The sequence below is a fragment of the Procambarus clarkii genome, chromosome 22 (assembly GCF_040958095.1).
Source record: "Procambarus clarkii isolate CNS0578487 chromosome 22, FALCON_Pclarkii_2.0, whole genome shotgun sequence".
NCBI classification, from domain to species: Eukaryota; Metazoa; Arthropoda; class Malacostraca; order Decapoda; family Cambaridae; genus Procambarus; species Procambarus clarkii.
The window spans coordinates 7616038-7629091 of record NC_091171.1 but is presented as its reverse complement, the minus strand read 5'-3'; the positions used below and the strand labels follow the sequence as shown (position 1 = coordinate 7629091).

The window sequence follows — 13054 nt, the reverse complement described above, 5'->3', positions numbered from 1 at the left end:
AAACCCCCTGGCATACAAACTAATAAACCCCTGGCGTACCCCCTTACAAACCCCTGGCGAAGCCTCTTATAAACCCCCTGGCATACAAACTAATAAACCCCTGGCGTACCCCCTTATAAACCATCTGGTGTACCCCAGGTTGAAAACCCCAACTTAAGAGGCTTAGGTTGGGGGTTAGCATAAGCCTACGAGGCTTCCTGTCCCCGATTATAGGGAATCATAAGGTGAACAATTAATATAACGCATGATAGCGATTACATTTACGATCTGGGAGAAAAGAAAGAGGGAACCCAAACTAACCAACTCATTCATTACAACGTGAATAAGGCAACTTTAACATAATGCAAATGTAATAAGGCAATGTATAATTACAGGTCTAACCAGCACTAATATGCTAAATTTTCGCCTCTCCAACGTGGACAGGGCTATAAAGTTGCCCCCCTAGTGATTAATGAGTTACTCAGCACTCAATCAAAGAAAGTGATTAAAGTCCATTTGCATGCCTATGATTTTAGTTTATTGCATTTCAATTTCAATAAATGTTTTAAGCATTGTACCTCATTATTAATCCCGATTCACATTATTTTTTTCCGTCTATACCTATGGCAACTAACGAGGCTCCGGGAATACACAGTGTGTAAAAACTATGACGCACTACACACTCACAAAACACTTGTAGTCGTATCTGAAGTTTTTTTATAAAAAAGGCGTTTAATCAAATTAATTTTTATTTTATTTTATTTTTTATATATACAAGAGTTTTTACAATCAGGTACCCGTTCACTGTTGGGTGAATGGGTACCCTGGCTACAGTTAAGGATTTGCGCCCAGTTAATTCCATACAAATACAAAAATATATAGATTGCTTGTTAAATAATGATGATGTACATGAGCGTATTACACTGATAATAGAGTACATAACAAATTTAATTCCAGACAAAACTGGAAGTCTTCCTAGAGGGAACACTATTAGGTCACTCTTTACTTGGGACTACACACCATAATACTACTGAGTCAGTTAACTTGGGAGCAGTTTTCCTTCCAAGAAGCCATAAAATACTCTAATCCTTTCCTTGCCGGACAGAGCAGCCACGGGTATATATAAGGCAGAGTCTAGTAACTCCAGGCAGAAGTCGTCTGTCGTAGCACCGCGAAAGAGATTGAAGTAGTTCCTCGGAAAGTTCTTCAACTCATCCTTGAAACGTAAGTTTCTTAATACAAATTTCAATTCCAATATTATTCAATACATTTGTTCTGTATTTTGTCACATTTTAGATATTTGTTTGCTGAAAACTAGAACGGCACTTTCTTTGTCCAGTTATCTCTAACAGTTTGGGTATGGTTAATATTCACTGGACACAATTTTGCATACTATCTTTGTATTGTCGTCATTACTGTCTTATCAACTTGCTGCCAAAGCAAGATAAAAAATGCTGTGTATATTGAGTGGGAGGAGTACTAAAATTTGACATGTTTGTGCAAAGTAAACAAGTATCTGGTTGTTACATAATATACCTTTTGTTTCACATGTTATTTTTGTGGCAAGGGGTTGTAAACAAGCTTTATGTGGAGAATTCCTTTTGTGGACATTGTAAAGTTCACACAAACCAACACAACTCTTCTTTTAATAGTGAATGAATGTAAGGTATTCGGTTAGTGGATTAAGCTTAATTATTACTAAATTTGTGGCCCTGCTTGGCATTTTGTCTCACAGTCTTAGATATGTCCTTGTAAAAGGAGTACAAATTAATGAAAGTAGTCGATGATTAATGTAATTTGTGAGTTGCAGAATGAGAGACACACCCTTGCAACTAGGTTATAACATACCTCAACAGGCAGGCAAATTTCCTAGATGAAATTCGTCTTATATTTAATATGGTGTTCTTGAAGGCCCCCTCATAGGAATACCTTCTTGTCAGTGATCAACACCCAGCAGCCGTGAACACCTTTACGTGATGCTAACTCAGCACAATTATGCTTCATTTTTTGCCTTAACATACATTATACTGTTCATTCACCTGGGCTGTAGGAGACTAGAACCGCGGACCCCAGTCGTGTGAGGCCGAAGCTCTATCGACTGGGCTATGAGAAGCCCATGCCACACGCTATCGACATTGGCTATAGACTCTGCCTCACACGCGTGGGGTCCACGGTTCGAGTCTCCTAGAGCCCAGGTGAATGAAATGTTTATTTCCACGAAAGTGTGGATGACAATTTAAAAACTATACTCCTATACATGCGTATTGAAGAAGTAAATGGCGTGTTACCATTTTTGGATATAAAGATTTATAAATAATAATTTATTGTGTCGGGGGGACAGAAAGCCAGAATGTATTTATATACGTTAGGCTTATACAGTGGGTAGTATACAGTGGAGCAGTGGGTAATAGCCAAGATGTATACCGAAGATCGAATCACTGACCCCGCCCAGGATGCAACCCCACAACAAGCTGACTACCTCCTGGGTACCTTCTTACTGCTAGGTGAACAGATGCTTTAGGTGATAGGAAATGCGTTCAACCATTTCTCTCCCGCCCGAGATTCGAACCCGGAATTCTCGATTGTGAGTCGAGAACGAGCCCGACTGTACTACCGGGACTCTTATAGAGCAGGTAGAAGTTTAGTGTCTACAGGAATGCCACTAAATTTTTGCTCCTATGTCCATTATGTTCCTAGTCTCATCAAGGTCAAATATTCAGGTTTTCGTCTATGTTACTTAAAGTCTGTAGTTCTGAATTTATTGACGAGAAAATAGCCAAGATGTATGAAATAACGACGAGGTTGTAATATCCTAGATTAGTTACTGGCATTGTCCTGCGACATGCAAAAACGACATTTTCAAGTGATATGCCGAAAACAACTCATATGTTACAAAATTAAGTGGTTTTCCTTATACTTAGAATCTTTTAAAACTGTCCCACATCATTAAGAATGTCAATATCAACTTTGTTTTCACGAGCAACAACATTGTAACCTCTTCTGTTATAAAGAATTATTCATCCTTACCTGCAGGGTGTGTTTATATGGTCCCGTGCAGTGTCAAAGAGTTTACATTGGTCAAAAAGGAAACATTTTCGTATAACGATGAATGTATTACTTTGTTATGTTTGTCTTAATCCTTGTCATGATGCACTGTAGCTATCTAAAACGTTGACATTAACAGAAATGTCTAATTTGTTTTTTTTGTCATTTCCACATGCTTAACTAGCTCTCATTTTGGTCAGTTCTGCAATTCTGGGCTTTTGTTGTTAGTCGGTCATTATGGGACATTTTACCGATCAATATATATTGTATTACAATAAGTAATCAACATTTGCTCTTGTTTCTGTTTCACTTTTAATTCATTACCGTCGAGTTGGATTAGGTTAGTTTCACATAATGAGGTCTGTTTTCTCTGCTTTCTTTCCCTTGTCTGCTTCCTATTCATACAGTTTGCTATCGCATTATTTTTGTCTAACATTGTCTTGTGTTTCAGGCTTTTGATAATTCTGAGCAGTTTTTTCATGATTTTATAATTAATTTTACATGCTCTGTGTATGAGAGAGATAGAAAGACAAGAGAGAGAAAGAGAGAGAGAGAGAGAGAGAGAGAGAGAGAGAGAGAGAGAGAGAGAGAGAGAGAGAGAGAGAGAGAGAGAGAGAGAGAGAGAGAGAGAGAGAGAGAGGGAAATGGGGAGAGGACATGGGGAGATAGGGGAATAGGGAGAGGAAATGGGGAGACAGGGGAATAGGGAAGACTGAGAGAGGGAAAGAGACAGGCAAAAGAGAGAGGGGAAGAAGCAAGAGAGGGAAACAGGCTAGATAGAGGGGTTAGAAAGGGAGACATAAAAAGAGGAGAAAGGCGGGAAAGAGAATGTGGGGGAGGAGACAAAGTGAGTGAGTAAGGGGGACTGATAGAAAGGGATAGAGACTGAAAGGGAGAGAGAAACAGAAAGGAGGCGAAGAACAATAGAGAGAGGGGGGGGACAGAGAGGAGAGAGCTGGGAGGGAAAACAGTGTGTGTGGGGGGGGGGGGGGGTGAGACAAACAGACCCAGGATCTGCCGGTAACTACTACTAGTATCTCTAGTTATTTATCCCTAGTTATATCTCTCAATCTTTCTACCTCTTTCTCTCTTTATTTATCTCTCTATCTCTAACGTCTTTATTTAGTTTATATATTTATCTATCGACCCATAAAGCATCTAATTAAAATAGAGTTTATTTACGAACATTTTGATTCCAAATTTAGCAATAAGCCCAAAAATAACTGAGAAAACGCATAATGATTAAAAATATTTTGAAGTATCGCTGAGTGGGACCCCGCCAAGAGGCAGGAAGGCTAAACTTTTAGATGGCGTTTTTTTTTTATTAAGTTATGAGGTACATCTGCATTAGTGCAGCTACCCTAGACTATATGAAGTGGAGTACAGTGTGTCAAAAAAAAGCTAACTAAGTGATGCTATAAAATCCCCATCACACAGGATGGTTAGTCATACAGAGGCATGTGATTAGCGGTCTGCACTGGCAGACTCCGGATGCATTTTGAGGATATCAACAACACAAGATTGAATAAGGTAGCAGTGATAATACAAGTCCCCATCTCGCAGGATGGTTAGTCATACAGAGCCATGTGTTTAATAGCCTGCACTGGCAAATTTTGGGTATACTGTGAGGATATCTTCAAGAATACGAGAGTGAATAAAGTAATTGGATGCGCTTTTTTTTTTTTTTTTTTTTTTTTTTATTAAGTTATGAGGTACATCTGCATTAGTGCAGCTACCCTAGACTATATGAAGTGGAGTACAGTGTGTCAAAAAAAGCTAACTAGGTGATGCTATAAAATCCCCATCACACAGGATGGTTAGTCATACAGAGACATGTGATAGGCGGTCTGCACTGGCAGACTCCGGATGCATTTTGAGGATATCAACAACACAAGATTGAATAAGGTAGCAGTGGTAATACAAGTCCCCATCTCGCAGGATGGTTAGTCATACAGGGCCATGTGTTTAATAGCCTGCACTGGCAAATTTTGGGTATACTGTGAGGATATCTTCAAGAATACGAGAGTGAATAAAGTAATTGCAAAGCTCCAGGTACCTCATGCCAACTGGTCTGAAAGGTCTAATAACTGGGCATTCAGTGATGTAGTGCGGGAGATCATGCCGTAGTTCCTGCTCACAGAGTTTGCAACTGGAGTGCTCAGGATTGGGAGACCCGTCACCTGCAGCCACCTGCCACAGGTAACGGTAACCCAACCTGATCCTTGCAACCACTGTGTCGCACAGTCTAGTGGACGTTTTGTGCTGTCCATAGATGTAGGTTTCAGATCTGAACAAATCATAGCTTTTTATACTAGTACTTTCAGGTCGTTGGGAGTCAGTAAGTTCTTTCCTATCAGATCTGAATGTTTGGACCAATACAGTTTTGACAGCAGAGATGGGGATACCTAGATCTAATTCAACTTCAAACTTGTTACACGCTAGTTTGGCTGCAATGTCTGTCTCATTATGATGGGTTATATTTATGTGTGAGGGTATCCATACAAAGGAGATTCGAGACCCTTTACTCTGTGCATCAATTAGGTCATTTATAATTGGGAGTATTAGGTTCTTGCTGTCGATCTTCCAAGAGAAGTTTTCGATTGCTTGAAGAGCAGACTTTGAATCGCAGAATATTATTCCTCCTCCAATATTTTTTAATGTCTTTATTGGATGCGCGTTCCGGCCTAAAGGCGGGTTAATCCACGTTAACCACACGCCATATTTCACAACTGAATCCATGAAAGACCATGGAAATGACTCAGATATGTCTATAACTGCAAATATTTATTAAAGCATTTAACTGAGGCCTACCTCGACCAGCCTATGTCAGTCCCATATACCAGTTCAGACACCCCCCTTGCAAATTTGGGTAGGCTAGTCCTAAGCATCTGGTCTCTAACTTTGGACAGACAGACAAACATTTTGTCTTAGAGAGATATGGAAGCTTTCTCTTCCCCGTTCCCCCTCTTTCCACTTCACTCCTCTCTCTCTTTTTTCACCCCCCCCAATTCCCCTTTGTCCCACCTCTTCCCTAATCGTGGCCTTGTCTGTAACGGTTTGTGAACTTTGCCGAATTTCCTAGTTTATGAACATAGTTAAATTCCTAGTGTGGGAACGTAGACTTCTGAGAGAAGAATTCTGACTTTGCCACATTTCGAGACATTGTAACTCTGATATGGGAAGACGAGTAAATGACTTTGTCAGTTGCCAAGTCATTGTGGAATTTGACTAATTTAGCGAAAAGTTTAGACTTTGCCATTTGTCACTTCAGCTGGGACTTTTTTTTTACCTCTCTCCTGCCTTCATAAGTTTTTCTGAAGGTAGGAGAGAGGACTTTGACTTGTGTTGTATGTCAATACAGAGACTTTATACTCCACTCTGGTTATGTAACGTCACTACCTACCATGTTCACAACTTACAGCCAGTCTTAAGCTAATAAGTCTAATTGCCTAATAAGTCAAGTTTTCCAGAATTTCAATATTTAAAAAAAATTCTTATGAAATGATAAAGCTATTCATTTCATTAAGAATGAGCTAATTTTTTTTAAATGAGTTAAAACTAACGTAGATATATGACGAAACCTAACCAACCCTACCTATCTTAACCTAACCTAAACTAACATAACTAAATCAATAATTTATGTTCTTAATATAATATAATAATAATATTTAAAATAAACCAATAGGAAACAATTTATTGAAAATAAAGAAAATCACTCGGCCTATTAGGCAAATCGGGCCTTGCATAGTAGGCTGAGAAGTGCGTTCTGGCTACTAGGTACGATATATATATATATATATATATATATATATATATATATATATATATATATATATATATATATATATATATATATATATATATATATATATGCCTCACCTGAGACCGGAAAAAACTTTTTTGAAAAACAGCGCCATCTGTTGGACGTAAGAGCAATACACGCTGTAATCTCCGGAAGTTCTTTACCGATTGCTTTGAAATTTTGACACAACGTTACATTCGAATACGTGCGTGTTTTCATGTGGCATCTACTATATAGATGCCACACCTATGACAGGTAAAAACATGCGTTCTTGAAAAACAGCGCCATCTGTTGCACAAAACAGCAACATGCACGCTATACTAAATATGTTACAGTTCCATTTCAATGAACAAATTACACACAGAAATCACAATTGCGTGATGCATCACATGAACAAATTTCAATGTTTCTGATTTCTCCTCCCCACCTCTCACGGAAGTGAGAGAAGGTGGGGAGGACGAAGGGACAAAGGAGAGGTGGGGTAATGGTGGGGAGGACATGGGGACAAGGGAGGGGGGTAATGGTGGGGAGGACATGGGGACAAGGGAGGGGGGGGTAATGGTGGGGAGGACATGGGGTCAAGGGAGGGGGGTAATGGTGGGGAGGACATGGGGACAAGGGAGGGGGGGTAATGGTGGGGAGGACATGGGGACAAGGGAGGGGGGGTAATGGTGGGGAGGACATGGGGACAAGGGAGGGGGGTAATGGTGGGGAGGACATGGGGACAAGGGAGGGGGGGTAATGGTGGGGAGGACATGGGGACAAGGGAGGGGGGTAATGGTGGGGAGGACATGGACAAGGGAGGGGGGGTAATGGTGGGGAGGACATGGACAAGGGAGGGGGGGTAATGGTGGGGAGGACATGGGGACAAGGGAGAGGTGGGGTAATGGTGGGGAGGACATGGGGACAAGTGAAAGGTGGGGTAATGGTGGGGAGGACATGGGGACAAGATGGGGGGGAATGGTGGGGAGGACATGGGGACAAGGGAGGGGGGTAATGGTGGGGAGGACATGGGGACAAGAGGGGGGGAATGGTGGGGAAAGCCGAGGGGACGGGGGAGTTTGGGATGGTGGGGACGAGCGGATGGGGGGAATGAAGAATGGTGGGAGGGACAGGGGAGTGGGGCATTGTGGGAAGGAAGAGGGGATGGTGGAGTGGGGAATGGTGGAGAGGACGAGGGGACGGTGGAGTGGGGAATGGTTGGGAGGCCGAGAGGACGGGTGAGGGGGAAATGGCGGGGAAGACTGGAGGATAGGGAAGGTTGCTGTGGTCGGGTACTGCTAGTATATATAAATAAAAATGGAAATGTTCGTTTGTGCATAACCGCTAATCTCCGAAAATTCTTCACCGTTTGCTTTGAAATTTTCATACATCGTTCCATTCGCATCCGAGCAGGTTTTTATATACATACTATAACTGCCCGAAACGCTTTGCGTAATAGTGGCTTTAGGCATTGTATGTACTAGCTCTATCTTTTAACCCAACAAACTTTGTAAAATCTCTTTATGTATGTACCGTACCTAAATAAATAAAAAAATAAAAATATAGATGTCACGTCTGTGACGGTAAAAAAAACATGCTTTTTCTGAAAAACTGCGTTTTTCATGAGTTTACATTTGTTGTTCTATGACTGCTTTGAGCCTCTTCGAGTCACATGCTGATTTTTTAACTGGTAGTCCTTCAATGATTATCTTTAAACTCGATTCTTCCCATGGAGGAGCCTGCCGAAAGTGCTGATATGGTCTATTTACCCCTTTGTTTTTAATGGTCCATTTCAAGTCCACTTTCTCTAGAATCTTGACCAGATTATCCGTCCATGCACTTGGTCTATATTGAAGGTTTCTATGAAGCGATCTGTGAATGTTATCTTTGATTGACAGTCTGGCGGTGGTTCCAACAAGTTTTGCTGTTATGGTGGCTATCCTTTGTTTGATCCTGTTTTCTAATGCTGGTAAATTGGTTTCCATTCTTAGATTCTTTCTACGCTTTCATATAGGTGCTCCCAGCATTGTTCTGAGAGCATCATTTGGAGACACTTCCAGTTTCTCCCACTGGTTATCACTGAGGGATGTAAGAGCAGGAGCAGCATAGTCAATGAGTGACCTAACTGCTTGAACTTAGTACATTTTGAGTACTGGTAGTGATGCACTATCTTTAAGACTTGTTAGCGTGAGGGCAAACCTGAGTTTCTAGCTTTACAACTTTGCCGAAGATATTCAATTTCTTGAATGAATTTCAACTGGCTGTCTATTATGACTCTTAGGTATTGAAAAGTGGTAACCCACTCAATTTTATGTCCTTGTATTGCGAGTCTGATGTCTTGAGTTCTCATTTTAACAGCCATTGATTTGGTTTTATTGCTGTTTATTTTCACTGTTATGCGTTCTGCTTCCCTGCTGATAATATCTAGGCATTTTTGTGCATGGTTCCTTGCACCTTTGCCATTGATGATGACCACAAAGTCGTCTGCATAGTTAAGCAGTTTGGCTTTTGGTAGCTTGAGCTTCATGAATTGTTCCATGAGACAGTTAAAGAGGAAGGGGCTTAGTATTCCTCCCTGCGGGGTCCCATTTTCCAGCCTTTTTGAGGACGGTGTTTTTCCTTGGAATTTGACTTTAGCTTCTTGGTTAAGCAGGCTTCTCTTGGCAAAGGCAAGAGCGTGTCCCTTTGATTTCCTTATCCACAAGGCAGCACAGTGTAGCTGGAGCACTGGCTAACTCGAAAGCTTTTTCAAGGTCGAGAAAAATAAGGATTCCAGGTTTGTCATCGATTTGATCCAGGAGGGAGGTAAGGCATTCTGTGGTTCTTTTCTGAAAGCAAACATATTTTGGTGTAGTGGATTGGCTTTCCATTCAATTTGATTTAGAGCCATTCTTTCTGCAGTTTTGGAAAGACAGCTTGTTAATGAGATGGGTCTTGGATTTCCTGGGTCTTTAGGTTTTGGAATGGGAGCTATAATGGGAGAGTGGACGGGTTCTTGTCACCCATACTCTGTTGATGAGATTCAAGAAAGCTTCTTCACCCTTTTCTCCTAGCTTGGCCAGCATATTGTAAGTAATTTTGCCCTCACCTGGAGCTGTATTTTTAGTTTTCTTTGTAGTGCTTTTGAATTCTTTCAGATTGAAAGGTTGGTCTAGTTCGTCAGGTAAGGCTAAAGCATCATCTATTTTTTTCCCATCTTGCTGCTTGAAGTCTTTGTTGGTGAGTCAGAGTTGCTTGAGGAAGTTGAGTGGAACTGGCTCTTGAAGCAAATAGATTTGCTAGCCTTTCTGCTTCTTGCTCTGGATGAACATGGTGCGGCAGAGCAGGAGGCGATTTTCATTTGGCCTTGTTGATCTGCCTCCAGATGTCGCCCAAAGATGTATGCTGATTTAGCTTGGCACACCACTCGAGTCATTTTTCTTCTCTGATCGAGAATGACGTTGTTTAAGTTAAGATTCGCTACTTGGAACAAAAAGTTCCAAGTAGCACGGGCTATGGTGAGCCCGTTGTGGACTTACCTGGCACAGGAGCGGGGCTGGGTGTCGAGAATGACTGATGTTGTTTCAGATTTAGCTACTCAGGATGAAGTGTCCATGTAGCACGGGCTATGGTGAGCCCGTAATCGAGAATGACGGCTGATGCTGCTTTTATGGCATCAAGTCAGGTGTCTTGGGGAGAGGTGTAAGCAATAGGTAATAACTTTCTTGTTACTAAATCATGTAACCACTGTCCTTAGGAGATGTTAAAAATTGTATTGTTTCTTAAAGTAGATTCTATTAATAAAGTATTAAAATACATGTCTTTACAGATGTCTTACTGGAACAACCAACCTGCCATGGATGATTATGGCCTGCCATCCTCCAACCCTTATGGGAACTTCACAGTTGTGGACATGGCCCCTAAAGACATCCTTCACATGATTCATCCTCACTGGTACCAATATCCCCCCATGAACCCAATGATGTATCCATTACTTTTAATATTCATGCTCTTCACCGGCATACTCTGCCTGGCAGGTAACTTTGTTACCATCTGGGTGTTCATGAACACCAAATCTCTCCGCACTCCTGCCAATCTCCTTGTTGTTAACTTGGCCATGTCCGACTTCCTCATGATGTTCACTATGTTCCCTCCCATGATGGTCACATGCTACTATCACACATGGACACTTGGCCCCACATTCTGTCAAGTTTATGCCTTCCTCGGAAACTTGTGCGGCTGTGCATCCATCTGGACGATGGTGTTCATCACCTTTGACCGCTATAATGTCATTGTTAAGGGAGTGGCTGGTGAGCCTCTTAGTACAAAGAAAGCATCTTTGTGGATATTAACAATATGGGTATTATCTATTACCTGGTGTATAGCACCATTCTTCGGCTGGAACCGCTACGTTCCCGAGGGCAACCTTACTGGCTGTGGTACTGATTATCTGTCTGAGGACATTTTATCCCGCAGCTACCTATACGTCTACTCCACATGGGTCTATTTCCTCCCTCTCGCCATTACCATCTATTGCTACGTTTTCATCATCAAGGCTGTTGCTGCCCACGAGAAAGGTATGCGTGATCAGGCCAAGAAGATGGGAATAAAGTCCCTGAGGAACGAAGAAGCACAGAAGACTTCTGCCGAGTGCCGCCTGGCCAAGATTGCTATGACGACAGTGGCTCTGTGGTTCATTGCTTGGACTCCCTATCTCCTCATCAACTGGGTCGGCATGTTCGCCAGGTCCTACCTGTCTCCTGTCTATACCATCTGGGGCTACGTGTTCGCCAAGGCCAACGCTGTCTACAACCCTATTGTGTATGCCATCAGCCACCCCAAGTACCGCGCTGCCATGGAGAAGAAGCTGCCATGTCTCTCTTGCAAAACTGAAAGTGATGACGTTAGCGAAAGTGCCTCAACTACCACCAGCTCAGCGGAAGAAAAGGCAGAAAGTGCTTAGACTTTTGTGGGGAACTCCGTACTTCAACTGATCAACGACTGTATGCATATTATATATCATACAATGTAGTTTAAAATAATTCCTTGAATGTAGAAATTCTCTAGATTTTAATAAACCCAGCACCATACGTTGTACTTATTTTCTTAACCCCTTGCAAACAAATGTTTATATGCCTTTATTAAAATAATTTGATCTCAAATAATATAAAAATACAAATAGCCTAACACTGATGGAATCTCCTTTAACTCTTATTACATTCCTATTGCATAATTTTCATTCCACGTCCATAATATAAGCTCTGTTAGTATACATTTACTATGCCAGAGATTCAAGTTCAAGTTCAAGTGTGTTTATTGAGACAAGAAAGAAATACATCTCAAAGTGATAGAGTAGCTTAGGATTTCTACCCCCCCCCCCCCCCCTTCCCCACCCTCATGCCAGAGATAATCATATTTTGCATTAAAGATTACGAATGAGTTCATTTGATGTTATACTAAACCAAATCTAGTATTACTTGTATTAGGTATCTTACACGTGAAATATTACACATTAATTATTCTTATTTAAACATTACCAAGTGATGACAAATAGTTCATATAAGCTATATTGAGTATGAGAAAATCCACAGGAGGCGTGATGAGTATTCAAACCTATGCGCTGGGTATTCCCAGACGCATGCTTTAGACGACTAGGCCAACATGGTCAAAATAATTGCAACCTGAGGTTCTGCTGAACATACAGAAAGAGTAGTACCTTTCTACTAAGAGTAGTAAATCTTGGTCCGGAGGTTTCCACTGAAGCCGAACCAAGATTTCCCATAATTCCCCCCTTCCCCCCCCCCCCCCCCTTCCCATGCACTCTGGCTCTGTCGTTCAGTAATTCTATCTCTGATTATTGGACGACAAAGGTAGTAATCGACTGTGTATTCTTTTTCAATACACAGAGAAATCACAGTAACATGATATTGCAATGAGAAAATCCATTTTCTTATTGGATGATTTCTAATCTAGTTGGTAGATTTTCTTATTGATATATCACACTGCTGGGATTTCTGTCTATATTGAGGATAATCTATGCAAATTGCTTCTCTCCATCAGCTCTCCCAAGTTATTTACACTGATGGCTCCTTCACCAGTCCTATGGTGACAGCGGGAGATGGCCCCTATTGTGGGAACCGACCTGTGAGATTTATATTTATTTAATTTATATGAATTTATATTTACGTTAATTTATATACTTCGATAGCAATTTGTATAATGATAAGTGGACTGTATTTCTGCAATAATCTCTTAATCTCACAAATC

General features: G+C 41.2%; 1 protein-coding gene across 1 annotated transcript; it reads left to right on the top strand.

Annotated features, from left to right (window-relative positions):
• Positions 1–1128: 1128 nt before the first annotated feature.
• Positions 1129–11877, top strand: LOC123757273 (rhodopsin-like). Its single transcript, XM_045740817.2, has 2 exons — positions 1129–1203; positions 10617–11877. Exon 2 carries the CDS (start codon positions 10617–10619, stop codon positions 11748–11750), a length of 1134 nt encoding a protein of 377 aa, XP_045596773.1. The 5' UTR covers positions 1129–1203; the 3' UTR covers positions 11751–11877.
• Positions 11878–13054: the final 1177 nt, after the last annotated feature.